The following is a 24455-nucleotide window of genomic DNA, read 5'->3' on the forward strand; positions in this document are numbered from 1 at the left end:
ACTCAGTTACCGGAATACATCGCGAAACGACGCGTCTCCACATAACAAAATAAGGACAGTCAACCATCACTACCATAACACTACCGTAAGTATCATTCAGCGCGGACCGATTCAGTGGACCGATTATTTCAAATCGTCAGGCAGCATTGACTACACCTTGAGTCGATATCTATTACACAAAATGTATACCAGTTGTAAATTGTCCTCCTGATATTTCCAAACAGCACATGTATTTTTTAAAGCCAACACTCATTACGTCCTTTGTCACAATGTGTTAACTAATAGTTTCCATATCAAAATGTTTGAATTATGACCACGTAATTTCAAATCCGAAAATATTGCTTATGGTATTTAAATCAACTACTTTGAGGCTGGGCTTGGGATTACATACCCGAAGGAATGCAGGAAATGCATACGTTCATCCCCGAAAAAAACAACTAATTCGTATATCATTTCCTAACAAGACAATGCAGTGTGGGAATTATGCTTAAATATAGACTAGATTAAGCCACACTTAATAAGCCAGATCCGATTTAGACCAATCAACACTGAGTAATCCCGTGACAAGCATGTTGTTCATTGGACGTAGTCTTCCCAGGCGTCCCTACAGAGATCCATATTTTGTATATAAAATTATTGCTTGAAACATAGACCATTGCTTGATATGGAATTCAAATGTCTCATGTGTACTGTATACATTCAATAAATCACATCTACTTAACGCATATCCTTATGGGTGGACACGTTCGTATACTCCCGTGAATGTCTGTCTTTATGAGGTCGGAGGCCAGTCAGGTCAGCACCATTCCCGTGCTCATGGGGTCCACCTAATCGGTAAACATGTAAGACCTGCATCCCCCGGGGCTCTCCTCCCAGGTCGAAATTAAACACTGTGATATAACTGAATACTGACAGTGTTCAAATCTGCGTAAAACACTCACTCACTCAAAAAACACATGTGGTCATGTGACAATAATGTAGAGAGTTTGCTGTCAAAATCAGTCTGTCCTTCTACTATCGTGTATTGTTTGTTATGTGACGTGCAGCACACAGAACTACTCTGAACAACAAATACTCATTAATGTTCCCTTATAAATATAAGCCTGTCCTTTAAACATAAAACCAGAACGTGAACGGAAGGTGTACGTGTGGAGGAATAAACACGTAGAAGTCCTTCATTAGAATACTTTAGGGCGACCTCACGTTAAATGCAGGAATAAATAGACAAAAGACACATCCGTTCTTTAATTATCCATATTATACTGTAGGAGGAAATGTTATGCTTACAACAATCATGAATTAAAGAACTAAGGGGGTTGTAGCCTTCTCATTTCAATTTAAATGTCTGCCATTATAACCAACTTGCCAGTATTCTGAACTTGAAGATGTATTGATTGACATAGACACAGACACTTTTAGATACACTTGATAAAAATATTGCACAGTTTATAAACAAAAACAAAGAAGAACCTAATGTCCATATGGTCAGCTGATGTATATATGATGTTGGGTGTATGGTATTATGTTACTTAGGATTGATTGTGTAATTCTTTCGGTTCATTGAGGTATTAATCGAAAAACCAGTGTGCAATCTATATGAATCCGCGTTCTAAAGACGCTACTACAACGTTTCGTTGTTTGAATCAAAGTTGTTGGTGAGCACATCTGAGGACGTCAATGGAAAGGGTATGTTTAAAGAAGAAAGTAGATTATCACGCAGAAAGTGATCTCAAAAGCAATGAATACTAGTAACCTTAAAGTAACACCCTCTCTTCACTTCACCATGTTATCATAGGAGAAGTGTGATGCTCACAACGAGCAAGACGTATAAGGTTAAGGGAGATTGTAACTAATTATCACCACAAAATTCACCTTAAGTATGAAAACATACAACATATGGTTTAAATACAAGTGATATTTGTGATATTTGTTGAATATTCTATCATCAAAAACCTATCATTATATTTTAAATGACTGTTATGTGAAAAAGCGTTTGGCATTATTTAACTAATTTAACTATTTAGTTCTAAAAATTAGGTCCACATAGGACGAATATGCCCAAATGTTTGTACTTTTTTGCATACTTTCTCGGTCTTCCATGTTGACTATTTGAATATTTTATCATCAAAAAGGTATCATTATATTTTAAATGACAGTTATGTGAAGAACAATTTTGTATTATTAAAGAAAAAGTTTACATTTTAAAAGTTAGGTCCACATAGAACGAATATGCCCAAATTTTGTTCTGTTTAGCAAACCTTCTCGGTCGTCCGTGTTGACTAACATACTAACGAAAAAAGGGTCTGTGTATTTGTGAAGATTCACAGCTGAAATGTCAAAGCAATATATGAAATAGGAATGTTCTGACACTTAATTTATAATAACATAGCTCTATTTGTTTATTCACAACGTGGCCAAGCCATGGGATAGCTCTTCAGGCGGAATGGTGGGCAATACCAAGGGAAACCAAACGCAAATTAATCCACCAGTATGCCATCAAGGTGTCGTGCATGTATGGCCAAACATGGCGGACACACCAGTTATTGATTAGTCATTGTTTCATCCTTGTCACTTCATCACCAAACTTATACATATAAGGGACGGTGGGGTATTCTTGTGGTTATAGCATTCGCTTGTAACGTCGAAAGCCCAGGTTTGAAATCCCTACATGGACACAATGCGTGAATACAGCTAAAAGTGGCGTAAAACACAACTCACTCACTCATACATATTATGACACTGAAACAAATGAACACCGCCTTCTGGCCATTGGGTGTATCACTATGCGTTGTGTGCTCATTGATATAGAAAGACTGTGCTTAGTGTTGCAGAAATGTCCCAGCCAACTTTCCATGTACAGTGACCGTTCGCCGCATCACACAATGACCTACACCCAGCTCAACGCGGTGTACAGGCTTGCCCGTCCCTGTAATAGCCGCCCGTCCCTGTTACCCCGAACTCTATCCTTAGCCCTTGAATGGCCTTTACGATCAATCATCCCTTTACGATCTTTAGGGTTAGGTTCCCGTTTAGTGGCTATTAGATTACCCGAACTCTAACCTTAGCCCTTCGATCCCCTTTACGATCATCAGGGTTAGGTGGCCGTTTAGTGGCTATTAAAGAGTCTATAGCGGTTCCTAATATTCTTCACACAAAAACGTCGAGTAAAAAGGATAAAATGGTTTTTCATTCGAATATTTTGGCTACAGGAAACTGTCCTGGAACATTCACACAAACTACTTTCACCCGCTACTTTTTTTCAGTACTGATTCGAAAGCGAACTCACCCTTGAGTCGTCACTAGCCATCCCCATGCCTCCCTCGTTCCTTACTATTATCCACATCATCCTTCTAGTGTTCCTTACCACACTTTTCTGTTACAAAAATCACCCGACGAATGATTACATACCATGTCATTAATACGTACTCGCGAGATTGACGTCTGACGTCTGACGCCTGGAGCCGTTTTCAGTTCGCGCCACATCGGCTCATTCTTCACCACTCGGTATGTTGTTGATTACGGAATGGGACGAGTATGTAGACTAAAGTCACGAGACGCCATGCCTACCCGTAACCTTCGGAAGTGTTCGTCACCTACTCGACTCTTTTCGTTCAGTTCCGTAACGTCTAAGACATGACCAGGTAAATTAGCACCAAGCTTAACAGTGTGGACGAAGCTCAGTCGGATAGCTGTCGGGCTAACAAGAAGTTGTGGTACTGTACTTCTTGTGAGGACGATCTCTGCCATAGGTCACATGTCTCAAAGACAAGCAACCATTTTTTGTGAGAATCCGTCGGACACGAACTCGCGACCTTCGAATTGTTAGCCTACAGAAGTACTTTAAATGTAGCCACATTACTGCATTAACATCATACTAATGTCATGACATATACATACAGCTAACATCAATACATACAGGGCAAAGTAATCTCAATAAAAAACAACTACATCTCTGATGACTTGCATAACTTATTCTTAAATAAGTACACTAAAGACAACAAATGTTTTCAACCATTGTATGGGTCTCACAAATGTACATATATTGACTATCATGTCACATTTACACATCATGTCATAAAAGTTGTAACTCACATCTGCAGGAACTTACTGTCACATCTGTAAGTGTTAGAAGACCCAGATGTCCATCCACGTTTACAGTAGTAACCTCCGTCATATTTACACTTTCCAGTTTTCTTATCACACGGAGATACACGACATCCGGGTGAACATATCGAGACACAATTGGCACCATAACGACCGTCAGGACACTCTGTATTAACATAGAAGATAAAACTCTGGGACACAGATTAAACGTCTAATTGTGCAGCAGCAGATTATCCCCAATTCTTCTACAATGGAGGGGCGGTGGGGTAGCCTAGTGGTTAAAGCGTTCGCTCGTCACGCCGAAGACCCGCGTCCGATTCCCCACATGGGAACAATGTGTGAAGTCCATAGACAAATTATTTTGGCCACTAACGACAACACATTTACAATTGATCATGAAAAGTTGGTGAGACATAAAGAAAGAAGAAAGATAAAACAACCCTGCCCTCCAAACACCTCCCCACCCCTACTGATTTTCAAGAAAGGACGATATTATACATACACCAGGGCTATAGGGATGCTAATAGTGTACCCAAGCAACACAGACACATTGGTTTACATCCGGTGTTACACTTCCCTGTATAGCCTCGTCCATATGTTCCCTCAGTACAAACTGCAGATGAAGTAGTGATTTCTACTGTGAGCACTGCCAGGTGTCAGTAGTAGCCCACTCGGGCAAAAGGTGCTTACATCTCTCATTCTATGTTATACCAGGTGTACTGTCCTCTCACCAGTAAAAAAATAATGTAAAAAAGCTTACGAAGTTTTGAATGAATAAGGAAAATGCTGTATGTGCCCCATATTTTAGTGGGATTTTCCGCGCAAACCGTTTTTAAACTGCACTATATAAGGTGCCGGGCAAAAGAAAGCATACACCCATGTTTGATGGTTGATAATTGGAATAAAACCATATCACACAAGTCAATACGAAATAAGACAACAGTATATGTATAAAGTCTGACACGCACCTGTGGCACATCGATGTCCTTTCCACCCCGACTCACAGCTACAGGTCCCGGTATTAGCGTTACAAGTCCCCGACTCACATCCAGCACCACACTCGACACAGTCACCTCCATCCATGTAATAGTCGTCCTCGCATTCTGTAACGTAAGTAGTTGAGCGTCGAATAACGCACGTTTTATGATGGCATGGGACGTTATATTATAGGCATTCAGTAAATTAACATAATATTCCTGGACATGAAACACGAACAGAGAACACACCAAAATTGTGGTGTTTTGTGAAGCCCAGACACTCCGTCACGTCAATTCCGAAATTCTGTAATGTAAATGATTGAGCGCCGAAGAACGCATGTTACATGAAGTCATATGATAGTTCAAAGATAGTACTTACTGTTGCATCTAGTTTCCCTCCAGCCAGTTTTACAGATGCAGTGACCGTTCGTGCCATCACACCCTCCATTACATCCAGCTCCACACAGTGTACAGACTTGTCCGTCTTCGTAATAGCCGCCATTGCATTCTGGAAATTAACACACATGTGAAATGTTGACTCCGGGTAAATTACAAGTGTGGTGATAAATGAGAATGTTGCGAAACATCATCAGCGTTGTGTGATTAGCTTGCTGTATCGTTTGATAATGTACATCATCCTCGAACTTCCCCCAAATATAATATCAATTTCCCAGCACCATGATATCTGTGGTTGAACAAATAGTTATTCCCAACTCAGTTACCGGAATACATCGCGAAACGACGCGTCTCCACATAACAAAATAAGGACAGTCAACCATCACTACCATAACACTACCGTAAGTATCATTCAGCGCGGACCGATTCAGTGGACCGATTATTTCAAATCGTCAGGCAGCATTGACTACACCTTGAGTCGATATCTATTACACAAAATGTATACCAGTTGTAAATTGTCCTCCTGATATTTCCAAACAGCACATGTATTTTTTAAAGCCAACACTCATTACGTCCTTTGTCACAATGTGTTAACTAATAGTTTCCATATCAAAATGTTTGAATTATGACCACGTAATTTCAAATCCGAAAATATTGCTTATGGTATTTAAATCAACTACTTTGAGGCTGGGCTTGGGATTACATACCCGAAGGAATGCAGGAAATGCATACGTTCATCCCCGAAAAAAACAACTAATTCGTATATCATTTCCTAACAAGACAATGCAGTGTGGGAATTATGCTTAAATATAGACTAGATTAAGCCACACTTAATAAGCCAGATCCGATTTAGACCAATCAACACTGAGTAATCCCGTGACAAGCATGTTGTTCATTGGACGTAGTCTTCCCAGGCGTCCCTACAGAGATCCATATTTTGTATATAAAATTATTGCTTGAAACATAGACCATTGCTTGATATGGAATTCAAATGTCTCATGTGTACTGTATACATTCAATAAATCACATCTACTTAACGCATATCCTTATGGGTGGACACGTTCGTATACTCCCGTGAATGTCTGTCTTTATGAGGTCGGAGGCCAGTCAGGTCAGCACCATTCCCGTGCTCATGGGGTCCACCTAATCGGTAAACATGTAAGACCTGCATCCCCCGGGGCTCTCCTCCCAGGTCGAAATTAAACACTGTGATATAACTGAATACTGACAGTGTTCAAATCTGCGTAAAACACTCACTCACTCAAAAAACACATGTGGTCATGTGACAATAATGTAGAGAGTTTGCTGTCAAAATCAGTCTGTCCTTCTACTATCGTGTATTGTTTGTTATGTGACGTGCAGCACACAGAACTACTCTGAACAACAAATACTCATTAATGTTCCCTTATAAATATAAGCCTGTCCTTTAAACATAAAACCAGAACGTGAACGGAAGGTGTACGTGTGGAGGAATAAACACGTAGAAGTCCTTCATTAGAATACTTTAGGGCGACCTCACGTTAAATGCAGGAATAAATAGACAAAAGACACATCCGTTCTTTAATTATCCATATTATACTGTAGGAGGAAATGTTATGCTTACAACAATCATGAATTAAAGAACTAAGGGGGTTGTAGCCTTCTCATTTCAATTTAAATGTCTGCCATTATAACCAACTTGCCAGTATTCTGAACTTGAAGATGTATTGATTGACATAGACACAGACACTTTTAGATACACTTGATAAAAATATTGCACAGTTTATAAACAAAAACAAAGAAGAACCTAATGTCCATATGGTCAGCTGATGTATATATGATGTTGGGTGTATGGTATTATGTTACTTAAGGATTGATTGTGTAATTCTTTCGGTTCATTGAGGTATTAATCGAAAAACCAGTGTGCAATCTATATGAATCCGCGTTCTAAAGACGCCACTACAACGTTTCGTTGTTTGAATCAAAGTTGTTGGTGAGCACATCTGAGGACGTCAATGGAAAGGGTATGTTTAAAGAAGAAAGTAGATTATCACGCAGAAAGTGATCTCAAAAGCAATGAATACTAGTAACCTTAAAGTAACACCCTCTCTTCACTTCACCATGTTATCATAGGAGAAGTGTGATGCTCACAACGAGCAAGACGTATAAGGTTAAGGGAGATTGTAACTAATTATCACCACAAAATTCACCTTAAGTATGAAAACATACAACATATGGTTTAAATACAAGTGATATTTGTGATATTTGTTGAATATTCTATCATCAAAAACCTATCATTATATTTTAAATGACTGTTATGTGAAAAAGCGTTTGGCATTATTTAACTAATTTAACTATTTAGTTCTAAAAATTAGGTCCACATAGGACGAATATGCCCAAATGTTTGTACTTTTTTGCATACTTTCTCGGTCTTCCATGTTGACTATTTGAATATTTTATCATCAAAAAGGTATCATTATATTTTAAATGACAGTTATGTGAAGAACAATTTTGTATTATTAAAGAAAAAGTTTACATTTTAAAAGTTAGGTCCACATAGAACGAATATGCCCAAATTTTGTTCTGTTTAGCAAACCTTCTCGGTCGTCCGTGTTGACTAACATACTAACGAAAAAAGGGTCTGTGTATTTGTGAAGATTCACAGCTGAAATGTCAAAGCAATATATGAAATAGGAATGTTCTGACACTTAATTTATAATAACATAGCTCTATTTGTTTATTCACAACGTGGCCAAGCCATGGGATAGCTCTTCAGGCGGAATGGTGGGCAATACCAAGGGAAACCAAACGCAAATTAATCCACCAGTATGCCATCAAGGTGTCGTGCATGTATGGCCAAACATGGCGGACACACCAGTTATTGATTAGTCATTGTTTCATCCTTGTCACTTCATCACCAAACTTATACATATAAGGGACGGTGGGGTATTCTTGTGGTTATAGCATTCGCTTGTAACGTCGAAAGCCCAGGTTTGAAATCCCTACATGGACACAATGCGTGAATACAGCTAAAAGTGGCGTAAAACACAACTCACTCACCCATACATATTATGACACTGAACAAATGAACACCGCCTTCTGGCCATTGGGTGTATCACTATGCGTTGTGTGCTCATTGATATAGAAAGACTGTGCTTAGTGTTGCAGAAATGTCCCTTCCAGCCAACTTTCCATGTACAGTGACCGTTCGCCGCATCACACAATGACCTACACCCAGCTCAACGCGGTGTACATGCTTGCCCGTCCCTGTAATAGCCGCCCGTCCCTGTTACCCCGAACTCTATCCTTAGCCCTTGAATGGCCTTTACGATCAATCATCCCTTTACGATCTTTAGGGTTAGGTTCCCGTTTAGTGGCTATTAGATTACCCGAACTCTAACCTTAGCCCTTCGATCCCCTTTACGATCATCAGGGTTAGGTGGCCGTTTAGTGGCTATTAAAGAGTCTATAGCGGTTCCTAATATTCTTCACACAAAAACGTCGAGTAAAAAGGATAAAATGGTTTTTCATTCGAATATTTTGGCTACAGGAAACTGTCCTGGAACATTCACACAAACTACTTTCACCCGCTACTTTTTTTCAGTACTGATTCGAAAGCGAACTCACCCTTGAGTCGTCACTAGCCATCCCCATGCCTCCCTCGTTCCTTACTATTATCCACATCATCCTTCTAGTGTTCCTTACCACACTTTTCTGTTACAAAAATCACCCGACGAATGATTACATACCATGTCATTAATACGTACTCGCGAGATTGACGTCTGACGTCTGACGCCTGGAGCCGTTTTCAGTTCGCGCCACATCGGCTCATTCTTCACCACTCGGTATGTTGTTGATTACGGAATGGGACGAGTATGTAGACTAAAGTCACGAGACGCCATGCCTACCCGTAACCTTCGGAAGTGTTCGTCACCTACTCGACTCTTTTCGTTCAGTTCCGTAACGTCTAAGACATGACCAGGTAAATTAGCACCAAGCTTAACAGTGTGGACGAAGCTCAGTCGGCTAGCTGTCGGGCTAACAAGAAGTTGTGGTACTGTACTTCTTGTGAGGACGATCTCTGCCATAGGTCACATGTCTCAAAGACAAGCAACCATTTTTTGTGAGAATCCGTCGGACACGAACTCGCGACCTTCGAATTGTTAGCCTACAGAAGTACTTTAAATGTAGCCACATTACTGCATTAACATCATACTAATGTCATGACATATACATACAGCTAACATCAATACATACAGGGCAAAGTAATCTCAATAAAAAACAACTACATCTCTGATGACTTGCATAACTTATTCTTAAATAAGTACACTAAAGACAACAAATGTTTTCAACCATTGTATGGGTCTCACAAATGTACATATATTGACTATCATGTCACATTTACACATCATGTCATAAAAGTTGTAACTCACATCTGCAGGAACTTACTGTCACATCTGTAAGTGTTAGAAGACCCAGATGTCCATCCACGTTTACAGTAGTAACCTCCGTCATATTTACACTTTCCAGTTTTCTTATCACACGGAGATACACGACATCCGGGTGAACATATCGAGACACAATTGGCACCATAACGACCGTCAGGACACTCTGTATTAACATAGAAGATAAAACTCTGGGACACAGATTAAACGTCTAATTGTGCAGCAGCAGATTATCCCCAATTCTTCTACAATGGAGGGGCGGTGGGGTAGCCTAGTGGTTAAAGCGTTCGCTCGTCACGCCGAAGACCCGCGTCCGATTCCCCACATGGGAACAATGTGTGAAGTCCATAGACAAATTATTTTGGCCACTAACGACAACACATTTACAATTGATCATGAAAAGTTGGTGAGACATAAAGAAAGAAGAAAGATAAAACAACCCTGCCCTCCAAACACCTCCCCACCCCTACTGATTTTCAAGAAAGGACGATATTATACATACACCAGGGCTATAGGGATGCTAATAGTGTACCCAAGCAACACAGACACATTGGTTTACATCCGGTGTTACACTTCCCTGTATAGCCTCGTCCATATGTTCCCTCAGTACAAACTGCAGATGAAGTAGTGATTTCTACTGTGAGCACTGCCAGGTGTCAGTAGTAGCCCACTCGGGCAAAAGGTGCTTACATCTCTCATTCTATGTTATACCAGGTGTACTGTCCTCTCACCAGTAAAAAAATAATGTAAAAAAGCTTACGAAGTTTTGAATGAATAAGGAAAATGCTGTATGTGCCCCATATTTTAGTGGGATTTTCCGCGCAAACCGTTTTTAAACTGCACTATATAAGGTGCCGAGCAAAAGAAAGCATACACCCATGTTTGATGGTTGATAATTGGAATAAAACCATATCACACAAGTCAATACGAAATAAGACAACAGTATATGTATAAAGTCTGACACGCACCTGTGGCACATCGATGTCCTTTCCACCCCGACTCACAGCTACAGGTCCCGGTATTAGCGTTACAAGTCCCCGACTCACATCCAGCACCACACTCGACACAGTCACCTCCATCCATGTAATAGTCGTCCTCGCATTCTGTAACGTAAGTAGTTGAGCGTCGAATAACGCACGTTTTATGATGGCATGGGACGTTATATTATAGGCATTCAGTAAATTAACATAATATTCCTGGACATGAAACACGAACAGAGAACACACCAAAATTGTGGTGTTTTGTGAAGCCCAGACACTCCGTCACGTCAATTCCGAAATTCTGTAATGTAAATGATTGAGCGCCGAAGAACGCATGTTACATGAAGTCATATGATAGTTCAAAGATAGTACTTACTGTTGCATCTAGTTTCCCTCCAGCCAGTTTTACAGATGCAGTGACCGTTCGTGCCATCACACCCTCCATTACATCCAGCTCCACACAGTGTACAGACTTGTCCGTCTTCGTAATAGCCGCCATTGCATTCTGGAAATTAACACACATGTGAAATGTTGACTCCGGGTAAATTACAAGTGTGGTGATAAATGAGAATGTTGCGAAACATCATCAGCGTTGTGTGATTAGCTTGCTGTATCGTTTGATAATGTACATCATCCTCGAACTTCCCCCAAATATAATATCAATTTCCCAGCACCATGATATCTGTGGTTGAACAAATAGTTATTCCCAACTCAGTTACCGGAATACATCGCGAAACGACGCGTCTCCACATAACAAAATAAGGACAGTCAACCATCACTACCATAACACTACCGTAAGTATCATTCAGCGCGGACCGATTCAGTGGACCGATTATTTCAAATCGTCAGGCAGCATTGACTACACCTTGAGTCGATATCTATTACACAAAATGTATACCAGTTGTAAATTGTCCTCCTGATATTTCCAAACAGCACATGTATTTTTTAAAGCCAACACTCATTACGTCCTTTGTCACAATGTGTTAACTAATAGTTTCCATATCAAAATGTTTGAATTATGACCACGTAATTTCAAATCCGAAAATATTGCTTATGGTATTTAAATCAACTACTTTGAGGCTGGGCTTGGGATTACATACCCGAAGGAATGCAGGAAATGCATACGTTCATCCCCGAAAAAAACAACTAATTCGTATATCATTTCCTAACAAGACAATGCAGTGTGGGAATTATGCTTAAATATAGACTAGATTAAGCCACACTTAATAAGCCAGATCCGATTTAGACCAATCAACACTGAGTAATCCCGTGACAAGCATGTTGTTCATTGGACGTAGTCTTCCCAGGCGTCCCTACAGAGATCCATATTTTGTATATAAAATTATTGCTTGAAACATAGACCATTGCTTGATATGGAATTCAAATGTCTCATGTGTACTGTATACATTCAATAAATCACATCTACTTAACGCATATCCTTATGGGTGGACACGTTCGTATACTCCCGTGAATGTCTGTCTTTATGAGGTCGGAGGCCAGTCAGGTCAGCACCATTCCCGTGCTCATGGGGTCCACCTAATCGGTAAACATGTAAGACCTGCATCCCCCGGGGCTCTCCTCCCAGGTCGAAATTAAACACTGTGATATAACTGAATACTGACAGTGTTCAAATCTGCGTAAAACACTCACTCACTCAAAAAACACATGTGGTCATGTGACAATAATGTAGAGAGTTTGCTGTCAAAATCAGTCTGTCCTTCTACTATCGTGTATTGTTTGTTATGTGACGTGCAGCACACAGAACTACTCTGAACAACAAATACTCATTAATGTTCCCTTATAAATATAAGCCTGTCCTTTAAACATAAAACCAGAACGTGAACGGAAGGTGTACGTGTGGAGGAATAAACACGTAGAAGTCCTTCATTAGAATACTTTAGGGCGACCTCACGTTAAATGCAGGAATAAATAGACAAAAGACACATCCGTTCTTTAATTATCCATATTATACTGTAGGAGGAAATGTTATGCTTACAACAATCATGAATTAAAGAACTAAGGGGGTTGTAGCCTTCTCATTTCAATTTAAATGTCTGCCATTATAACCAACTTGCCAGTATTCTGAACTTGAAGATGTATTGATTGACATAGACACAGACACTTTTAGATACACTTGATAAAAATATTGCACAGTTTATAAACAAAAACAAAGAAGAACCTAATGTCCATATGGTCAGCTGATGTATATATGATGTTGGGTGTATGGTATTATGTTACTTAAGGATTGATTGTGTAATTCTTTCGGTTCATTGAGGTATTAATCGAAAAACCAGTGTGCAATCTATATGAATCCGCGTTCTAAAGACGCTACTACAACGTTTCGTTGTTTGAATCAAAGTTGTTGGTGAGCACATCTGAGGACGTCAATGGAAAGGGTATGTTTAAAGAAGAAAGTAGATTATCACGCAGAAAGTGATCTCAAAAGCAATGAATACTAGTAACCTTAAAGTAACACCCTCTCTTCACTTCACCATGTTATCATAGGAGAAGTGTGATGCTCACAACGAGCAAGACGTATAAGGTTAAGGGAGATTGTAACTAATTATCACCACAAAATTCACCTTAAGTATGAAAACATACAACATATGGTTTAAATACAAGTGATATTTGTGATATTTGTTGAATATTCTATCATCAAAAACCTATCATTATATTTTAAATGACTGTTATGTGAAAAAGCGTTTGGCATTATTTAACTAATTTAACTATTTAGTTCTAAAAATTAGGTCCACATAGGACGAATATGCCCAAATGTTTGTACTTTTTTGCATACTTTCTCGGTCTTCCATGTTGACTATTTGAATATTTTATCATCAAAAAGGTATCATTATATTTTAAATGACAGTTATGTGAAGAACAATTTTGTATTATTAAAGAAAAAGTTTACATTTTAAAAGTTAGGTCCACATAGAACGAATATGCCCAAATTTTGTTCTGTTTAGCAAACCTTCTCGGTCGTCCGTGTTGACTAACATACTAACGAAAAAAGGGTCTGTGTATTTGTGAAGATTCACAGCTGAAATGTCAAAGCAATATATGAAATAGGAATGTTCTGACACTTAATTTATAATAACATAGCTCTATTTGTTTATTCACAACGTGGCCAAGCCATGGGATAGCTCTTCAGGCGGAATGGTGGGCAATACCAAGGGAAACCAAACGCAAATTAATCCACCAGTATGCCATCAAGGTGTCGTGCATGTATGGCCAAACATGGCGGACACACCAGTTATTGATTAGTCATTGTTTCATCCTTGTCACTTCATCACCAAACTTATACATATAAGGGACGGTGGGGTATTCTTGTGGTTATAGCATTCGCTTGTAACGTCGAAAGCCCAGGTTTGAAATCCCTACATGGACACAATGCGTGAATACAGCTAAAAGTGGCGTAAAACACAACTCACTCACCCATACATATTATGACACTGAACAAATGAACACCGCCTTCTGGCCATTGGGTGTATCACTATGCGTTGTGTGCTCATTGATATAGAAAGACTGTGCTTAGTGTTGCAGAAATGTCCCTTCCAGCCAACTTTCCATGTACAGTGACCGTTCGCCGCATCACACAATGACCTACACCCAGCTCAACGCGGTGTACATGCTTGCCCGTCCCTGTAATAGCCGCCCGTCCCTGTTACCCCGAACTCTATCCTTAGCCCTTGAATGGCCTTTACGATCAATCATCCCTTTACGATCTTTAGGGTTAGGTTCCCGTTTAGTGGCTATTAGATTACCCGAACTCTAACCTTAGCCCTTCGATCCCCTTTACGATCATCAGGGTTAGGTGGCCGTTTAGTGGCTATTAAAGAGTCTATAGCGGTTCCTAATATTCTTCACACAAAAACGTCGAGTAAAAAGGATAAAATGGTTTTTCATTCGAATATTTTGGCTACAGGAAACTGTCCTGGAACATTCACACAAACTACTTTCACCCGCTACTTTTTTTCAGTACTGATTCGAAAGCGAACTCACCCTTGAGTCGTCACTAGCCATCCCCATGCCTCCCTCGTTCCTTACTATTATCCACATCATCCTTCTAGTGTTCCTTACCACACTTTTCTGTTACAAAAATCACCCGACGAATGATTACATACCATGTCATTAATACGTACTCGCGAGATTGACGTCTGACGTCTGACGCCTGGAGCCGTTTTCAGTTCGCGCCACATCGGCTCATTCTTCACCACTCGGTATGTTGTTGATTACGGAATGGGACGAGTATGTAGACTAAAGTCACGAGACGCCATGCCTACCCGTAACCTTCGGAAGTGTTCGTCACCTACTCGACTCTTTTCGTTCAGTTCCGTAACGTCTAAGACATGACCAGGTAAATTAGCACCAAGCTTAACAGTGTGGACGAAGCTCAGTCGGCTAGCTGTCGGGCTAACAAGAAGTTGTGGTACTGTACTTCTTGTGAGGACGATCTCTGCCATAGGTCACATGTCTCAAAGACAAGCAACCATTTTTTGTGAGAATCCGTCGGACACGAACTCGCGACCTTCGAATTGTTAGCCTACAGAAGTACTTTAAATGTAGCCACATTACTGCATTAACATCATACTAATGTCATGACATATACATACAGCTAACATCAATACATACAGGGCAAAGTAATCTCAATAAAAAACAACTACATCTCTGATGACTTGCATAACTTATTCTTAAATAAGTACACTAAAGACAACAAATGTTTTCAACCATTGTATGGGTCTCACAAATGTACATATATTGACTATCATGTCACATTTACACATCATGTCATAAAAGTTGTAACTCACATCTGCAGGAACTTACTGTCACATCTGTAAGTGTTAGAAGACCCAGATGTCCATCCACGTTTACAGTAGTAACCTCCGTCATATTTACACTTTCCAGTTTTCTTATCACACGGAGATACACGACATCCGGGTGAACATATCGAGACACAATTGGCACCATAACGACCGTCAGGACACTCTGTATTAACATAGAAGATAAAACTCTGGGACACAGATTAAACGTCTAATTGTGCAGCAGCAGATTATCCCCAATTCTTCTACAATGGAGGGGCGGTGGGGTAGCCTAGTGGTTAAAGCGTTCGCTCGTCACGCCGAAGACCCGCGTCCGATTCCCCACATGGGAACAATGTGTGAAGTCCATAGACAAATTATTTTGGCCACTAACGACAACACATTTACAATTGATCATGAAAAGTTGGTGAGACATAAAGAAAGAAGAAAGATAAAACAACCCTGCCCTCCAAACACCTCCCCACCCCTACTGATTTTCAAGAAAGGACGATATTATACATACACCAGGGCTATAGGGATGCTAATAGTGTACCCAAGCAACACAGACACATTGGTTTACATCCGGTGTTACACTTCCCTGTATAGCCTCGTCCATATGTTCCCTCAGTACAAACTGCAGATGAAGTAGTGATTTCTACTGTGAGCACTGCCAGGTGTCAGTAGTAGCCCACTCGGGCAAAAGGTGCTTACATCTCTCATTCTATGTTATACCAGGTGTACTGTCCTCTCACCAGTAAAAAAATAATGTAAAAAAGCTTACGAAGTTTTGAATGAATAAGGAAAATGCTGTATGTGCCCCATATTTTAGTGGGATTTTCCGCGCAAACCGTTTTTAAACTGCACTATATAAGGTGCCGGGCAAAAGAAAGCATACACCCATGTTTGATGGTTGATAATTGGAATAAAACCATATCACACAAGTCAATACGAAATAAGACAACAGTATATGTATAAAGTCTGACACGCACCTGTGGCACATCGATGTCCTTTCCACCCCGACTCACAGCTACAGGTCCCGGTATTAGCGTTACAAGTCCCCGACTCACATCCAGCACCACACTCGACACAGTCACCTCCATCCATGTAATAGTCGTCCTCGCATTCTGTAACGTAAGTAGTTGAGCGTCGAATAACGCACGTTTTATGATGGCATGGGACGTTATATTATAGGCATTCAGTAAATTAACATAATATTCCTGGACATGAAACACGAACAGAGAACACACCAAAATTGTGGTGTTTTGTGAAGCCCAGACACTCCGTCACGTCAATTCCGAAATTCTGTAATGTAAATGATTGAGCGCCGAAGAACGCATGTTACATGAAGTCATATGATAGTTCAAAGATAGTACTTACTGTTGCATCTAGTTTCCCTCCAGCCAGTTTTACAGATGCAGTGACCGTTCGTGCCATCACACCCTCCATTACATCCAGCTCCACACAGTGTACAGACTTGTCCGTCTTCGTAATAGCCGCCATTGCATTCTGGAAATTAACACACATGTGAAATGTTGACTCCGGGTAAATTACAAGTGTGGTGATAAATGAGAATGTTGCGAAACATCATCAGCGTTGTGTGATTAGCTTGCTGTATCGTTTGATAATGTACATCATCCTCGAACTTCCCCCAAATATAATATCAATTTCCCAGCACCATGATATCTGTGGTTGAACAAATAGTTATTCCCAACTCAGTTACCGGAATACATCGCGAAACGACGCGTCTCCACATAACAAAATAAGGACAGTCAACCATCACTACCATAACACTACCGTAAGTATCATTCAGCGCGGACCGATTCAGTGGACCGATTATTTCAAATCGTCAGGCAGCATTGACTACACCTTGAGTCGATATCTATTACACAAAATGTATACCAGTTGTAAATTGTCCTCCTGATATTTCCAAACAGCACATGTATTTTTTAAAGCCAACACTCATTACGTCCTTTGTCACAATGTGTTAACTAATAGTTTCCATATCAAAATGTTTGAATTATGACCACGTAATTTCAAATCCGAAAATATTGCTTATGTTATTTAAATCAACTACTTTGAGGCTGGGCTTGGGATTACATACCCGAAGGAATGCAGGAAATGCATACGTTCATCCCCGAAAAAAACAACTAATTCGTATATCATTTCCTAACAAGACAATGCAGTGTGGGAATTATGCTTAAATATAGACTAGATTAAGCCACACTTAATAAGCCAGATCCGATTTAGACCAATCAACACTGAGTAATCCCGTGACAAGCATGTTGTTCATTGGACGTAGTCTTCCCAGGCGTCCCTACAGAGATCCATATTTTGTATATAAAATTATTGCTTGAAACATAGACCATTGCTTGATATGGAATTCAAATGTCTCATGTGTACTGTATACATTCAATAAATCACATCTACTTAACGCATATCCTTATGGGTGGACACGTTCGTATACTCCCGTGAATGTCTGTCTTTATGAGGTCGGAGGCCAGTCAGGTCAGCACCATTCCCGTGCTCATGGGGTCCACCTAATCGGTAAACATGTAAGACCTGCATCCCCCGGGGCTCTCCTCCCAGGTCGAAATTAAACACTGTGATATAACTGAATACTGACAGTGTTCAAATCTGCGTAAAACACTCACTCACTCAAAAAACACATGTGGTCATGTGACAATAATGTAGAGAGTTTGCTGTCAAAATCAGTCTGTCCTTCTACTATCGTGTATTGTTTGTTATGTGACGTGCAGCACACAGAACTACTCTGAACAACAAATACTCATTAATGTTCCCTTATAAATATAAGCCTGTCCTTTAAACATAAAACCAGAACGTGAACGGAAGGTGTACGTGTGGAGGAATAAACACGTAGAAGTCCTTCATTAGAATACTTTAGGGCGACCTCACGTTAAATGCAGGAATGAATAGACAAAAGACACATCCGTTCTTTAATTATCCATATTATACTGTAGGAGGAAATGTTATGCTTACAACAATCATGAATTAAAGAACTAAGGGGGTTGTAGCCTTCTCATTTCAATTTAAATGTCTGCCATTATAACCAACTTGCCAGTATTCTGAACTTGAAGATGTATTGATTGACATAGACACAGACACTTTTAGATACACTTGATAAAAATATTGCACAGTTTATAAACAAAAACAAAGAAGAACCTAATGTCCATATGGTCAGCTGATGTATATATGATGTTGGGTGTATGGTATTATGTTACTTAAGGATTGATTGTGTAATTCTTTCGGTTCATTGAGGTATTAATCGAAAAACCAGTGTGCAATCTATATGAATCCGCGTTCTAAAGACGCTACTACAACGTTTCGTTGTTTGAATCAAAGTTGTTGGTGAGCACATCTGAGGACGTCAATGGAAAGGGTATGTTTAAAGAAGAAAGTAGATTATCACGCAGAAAGTGATCTCAAAAGCAATGAATACTAGAAACCTTAAAGTAACACCCTCTCTTCACTTCACCATGTTATCATAGGAGAAGTGTGATGCTCACAACGAGCAAGACGTATAAGGTTAAGGGAGATTGTAACTAATTATCACCACAAAATTCACCTTAAGTATGAAAACATACAACATATGGTTTAAATACAAGTGATATTTGTGATATTTGTTGAATATTCTATCATCAAAAACCTATCATTATATTTTAAATGACTGTTATGTGAAAAAGCGTTTGGCATTATTTAACTAATTTAACTATTTAGTTCTAAAAATTAGGTCCACATAGGACGAATATGCCCAAATGTTTGTACTTTTTTGCATACTTTCTCGGTCTTCCATGTTGACTATTTGAATATTTTATCATCAAAAAGGTATCATTATATTTTAAATGACAGTTATGTGAAGAACAATTTTGTATTATTAAAGAAAAAGTTTACATTTTAAAAGTTAGGTCCACATAGAACGAATATGCCCAAATTTTGTTCTGTTTAGCAAACCTTCTCGGTCGTCCGTGTTGACTAACATACTAACGAAAAAAGGGTCTGTGTATTTGTGAAGATTCACAGCTGAAATGTCAAAGCAATATATGAAATAGGAATGTTCTGACACTTAATTTATAATAACATAGCTCTATTTGTTTATTCACAACGTGGCCAAGCCATGGGATAGCTCTTCAGGCGGAATGGTGGGCAATACCAAGGGAAACCAAACGCAAATTAATCCACCAGTATGCCATCAAGGTGTCGTGCATGTATGGCCAAACATGGCGGACACACCAGTTATTGATTAGTCATTGTTTCATCCTTGTCACTTCATCACCAAACTTATACATATAAGGGACGGTGGGGTATTCTTGTGGTTATAGCATTCGCTTGTAACGTCGAAAGCCCAGGTTTGAAATCCCTACATGGACACAATGCGTGAATACAGCTAAAAGTGGCGTAAAACACAACTCACTCACCCATACATATTATGACACTGAACAAATGAACACCGCCTTCTGGCCATTGGGTGTATCACTATGCGTTGTGTGCTCATTGATATAGAAAGACTGTGCTTAGTGTTGCAGAAATGTCCCTTCCAGCCAACTTTCCATGTACAGTGACCGTTCGCCGCATCACACAATGACCTACACCCAGCTCAACGCGGTGTACATGCTTGCCCGTCCCTGTAATAGCCGCCCGTCCCTGTTACCCCGAACTCTATCCTTAGCCCTTGAATGGCCTTTACGATCAATCATCCCTTTACGATCTTTAGGGTTAGGTTCCCGTTTAGTGGCTATTAGATTACCCGAACTCTAACCTTAGCCCTTCGATCCCCTTTACGATCATCAGGGTTAGGTGGCCGTTTAGTGGCTATTAAAGAGTCTATAGCGGTTCCTAATATTCTTCACACAAAAACGTCGAGTAAAAAGGATAAAATGGTTTTTCATTCGAATATTTTGGCTACAGGAAACTGTCCTGGAACATTCACACAAACTACTTTCACCCGCTACTTTTTTTCAGTACTGATTCGAAAGCGAACTCACCCTTGAGTCGTCACTAGCCATCCCCATGCCTCCCTCGTTCCTTACTATTATCCACATCATCCTTCTAGTGTTCCTTACCACACTTTTCTGTTACAAAAATCACCCGACGAATGATTACATACCATGTCATTAATACGTACTCGCGAGATTGACGTCTGACGTCTGACGCCTGGAGCCGTTTTCAGTTCGCGCCACATCGGCTCATTCTTCACCACTCGGTATGTTGTTGATTACGGAATGGGACGAGTATGTAGACTAAAGTCACGAGACGCCATGCCTACCCGTAACCTTCGGAAGTGTTCGTCACCTACTCGACTCTTTTCGTTCAGTTCCGTAACGTCTAAGACATGACCAGGTAAATTAGCACCAAGCTTAACAGTGTGGACGAAGCTCAGTCGGCTAGCTGTCGGGCTAACAAGAAGTTGTGGTACTGTACTTCTTGTGAGCACGATCTCTGCCATAGGTCACATGTCTCAAAGACAAGCAACCATTTTTTGTGAGAATCCGTCGGACACGAACTCGCGACCTTCGAATTGTTAGCCTACAGAAGTACTTTAAATGTAGCCACATTACTGCATTAACATCATACTAATGTCATGACATATACATACAGCTAACATCAATACATACAGGGCAAAGTAATCTCAATAAAAAACAACTACATCTCTGATGACTTGCATAACTTATTCTTAAATAAGTACACTAAAGACAACAAATGTTTTCAACCATTGTATGGGTCTCACAAATGTACATATATTGACTATCATGTCACATTTACACATCATGTCATAAAAGTTGTAACTCACATCTGCAGGAACTTACTGTCACATCTGTAAGTGTTAGAAGACCCAGATGTCCATCCACGTTTACAGTAGTAACCTCCGTCATATTTACACTTTCCAGTTTTCTTATCACACGGAGATACACGACATCCGGGTGAACATATCGAGACACAATTGGCACCATAACGACCGTCAGGACACTCTGTATTAACATAGAAGATAAAACTCTGGGACACAGATTAAACGTCTAATTGTGCAGCAGCAGATTATCCCCAATTCTTCTACAATGGAGGGGCGGTGGGGTAGCCTAGTGGTTAAAGCGTTCGCTCGTCACGCCGAAGACCCGCGTCCGATTCCCCACATGGGAACAATGTGTGAAGTCCATAGACAAATTATTTTGGCCACTAACGACAACACATTTACAATTGATCATGAAATGTTGGTGAGACATAAAGAAAGAAGAAAGATAAAACAACCCTGCCCTCCAAACACCTCCCCACCCCTACTGATTTTCAAGAAAGGTCGATATTATACATACACCAGGGCTATAGGGATGCTAATAGTGTACCCAAGCAACACAGACACATTGGTTTACATCCGGTGTTACACTTCCCTGTATAGCCTCGTCCATATGTTCCCTCAGTACAAACTGCAGATGAAGTAGTGATTTCTACTGTGAGCACTGCCAGGTGTCAGTAGTAGCCCACTCGGGCAAAAGGTGCTTACATCTCTCATTCTATGTTATACCAGGTGTACTGTCCTCTCACCAGTAAAAAAATAATGTAAAAAAGCTTACGAAGTTTTGAATGAATAAGGAAAATGCTGTATGTGCCCCATATTTTAGTGGGATTTTCCGCGCAAACCGTTTTTAAACTGCACTATATAAGGTGCCGGGCAAAAGAAAGCATACACCCATGTTTGATGGTTGATAATTGGAATAAAACCATATCACACAAGTCAATACGAAATAAGACAACAGTATATGTATAAAGTCTGACACGCACCTGTGGCACATCGATGTCCTTTCCACCCCGACTCACAGCTACAGGTCCCGGTATTAGCGTTACAAGTCCCCGACTCACATCCAGCACCACACTCGACACAGTCACCTCCATCCATGTAATAGTCGTCCTCGCATTCTGTAACGTAAGTAGTTGAGCGTCGAATAACGCTGAAACACGTCCCATTTTAATTCTGGAAACCCAAAAGTCCAGAAACTCTACGGTCTTTGCCCAGTCTCGGTTAAAGGTATTTACAAAATTAAACATACCGTTTTCATGGGAACATACCAAGGAAGAAAAAATGAAAAAAAAATTGTTTAAAAACTCAATATTTAGACTATGTCGCCCATGGGCCTGCCAATGGGCGAAGTCTGGCCCATGGGTAGGCCCATGGGCGAGAATATGTTCCTTTACTTAAAACTCATGTTTTTGTTTCGCAAATACATTTAATGTATTCATTCAAGTATCATGACACAAAATTTAACTCATTTTAACTTAATTCAACGATTTTATAGCGATATTGAAATATTTCGCCCATGGGCGAGAAAAAGGTTTGGCCCATGGGCGAGAATATGTTCCTTGACTTAAAACTCATGATTTTGTTTCGCAAATACATTAAATGTATTTATTGAAGTATCATGACACAAAATTAAACTCATTTTAACTTAATTCAAGGATTTTATAGCGATATTGAAATATTTCGCCCATGGGCGAGAAAAAGGTTTTGGCCCATGGGCAGGCCCATGGGCAGGCCCATGGGCGAGAATATGTTCCTTTACTCAAAACTCATGTTTTTGTTTCGCAAATACATTAAATGTATTTATTCAAGTATCATGACACAAAATTTAACTAATTTTTACTTAATTCAACTATTTTACGGCGTTATTAAAATATTTCGCCCATGTTTTCGTCAGTCCCTTTCAAGCATCAACTAACTGTTTGCAAAGTATATTGTATCATGTGAAATATACTTTATATTATATCATTACATTACTATTTAAAAAGGGCATTTGGTTGGATGTTTCCTTTAGTTCTACAAATTTCACCTGTTTTACATATTGTAGCGATCTTTAATGAACCCGGCCTTACCTCTCAAAACGTTTTGACAGTTTATCATACGAATTCATGTGCGTGTACTCCAATTCATTGAAGTTATTTTCCACAACATTAAATTTTAGTTAGTTTCTATTTCATTTCCCATTTTATGTCCCGTTGATACATCACACTGGGCAATTACGTGACACTAGGTATGCAATATACAGGTACGCGTGCGCGTATTTTAATGAAAAAAACTATTCGTCTTTTATTGCATAACGTTTGGCTGAATATTCTTACATTCTAACGAAATCTCGAAATAATTATTTAATTACATGCGGTTTCGAACTGACCAGTGGGAATTATGTTTCAATGCGATTGAGGAAAACGTGAGTGAATATTGTGACACTAAAGCAACTTTTAACTGCATTGTCACTTTTGGTATGAAAATGGTAACAGTTCAGAAAAAACAACAGCCTTCTTATGATAATTCTCATTAGTACGTTGTATCTAATTACAGTGTCGGCCTTATTTACAGGTGATTCTACAATACCTGTTCTCGGTCAATTACGATCTACCACACCACGCGTGAATAAACAGTTATGCAGGTGTTGCTGTGGGCAAATACCTAGCCTGAAAATGTTTATTTTTTTTAGGATACATGTTTTACAAATGTTCGTTGATATGTGGATTTATTAAGCACAAAGACAAAAAAAAGTTTATGAAAGATGAATTAGTGCCTTGATATATTCATCGAGATGTGTATCATCGTTTAATGGGGTCATTCAATAAACGTATGTTTGGAGGAGATATCAAAGGAGCCGCCCAATATACACAGTGTCGTCCGGTGAACTACCACCCCACCCTGTCCATTAGAGTTATGTAATCGGTACACAAATATATTTGATGCGGTGTCAGTGCGGAAGGAGTTTGAATTACGTCCGCCACTTGCCACAGAAA

The 24455-nt window shown here is 39.7% G+C and overlaps 1 protein-coding gene across 1 annotated transcript in view; it reads right to left on the reverse strand.

Annotated features, from left to right (window-relative positions):
* Positions 1–22589, reverse strand: part of LOC139478246 (multiple epidermal growth factor-like domains protein 10) — a 55181-nt gene extending 32592 nt beyond the window's left edge. The window contains exons 1-11 of the mRNA XM_071260666.1: positions 22464–22589; positions 21500–21661; positions 17055–17183; positions 16667–16801; positions 15703–15864; positions 11258–11386; positions 10870–11004; positions 9906–10067; positions 5461–5589; positions 5073–5207; positions 4109–4270 (exon numbers count right to left, since the gene is read on the reverse strand). Coding sequence (XP_071116767.1) covers positions 4109–4270; positions 5073–5207; positions 5461–5589; positions 9906–10067; positions 10870–11004; positions 11258–11386; positions 15703–15864; positions 16667–16801; positions 17055–17183; positions 21500–21661; positions 22464–22578 — 1555 coding nt within the window. The 5' untranslated portion in view covers positions 22579–22589. The remainder of the gene's footprint in view (positions 1–4108; positions 4271–5072; positions 5208–5460; positions 5590–9905; positions 10068–10869; positions 11005–11257; positions 11387–15702; positions 15865–16666; positions 16802–17054; positions 17184–21499; positions 21662–22463) is intronic.
* Between the last annotated feature and the right edge of the window lie 1866 nt (positions 22590–24455).

The sequence above is a fragment of the Haliotis cracherodii genome, unplaced genomic scaffold (assembly GCF_022045235.1).
Source record: "Haliotis cracherodii isolate W230 unplaced genomic scaffold, xgHalCrac1.p SCAF_4, whole genome shotgun sequence".
NCBI classification, from domain to species: domain Eukaryota; kingdom Metazoa; phylum Mollusca; class Gastropoda; order Lepetellida; family Haliotidae; genus Haliotis; species Haliotis cracherodii.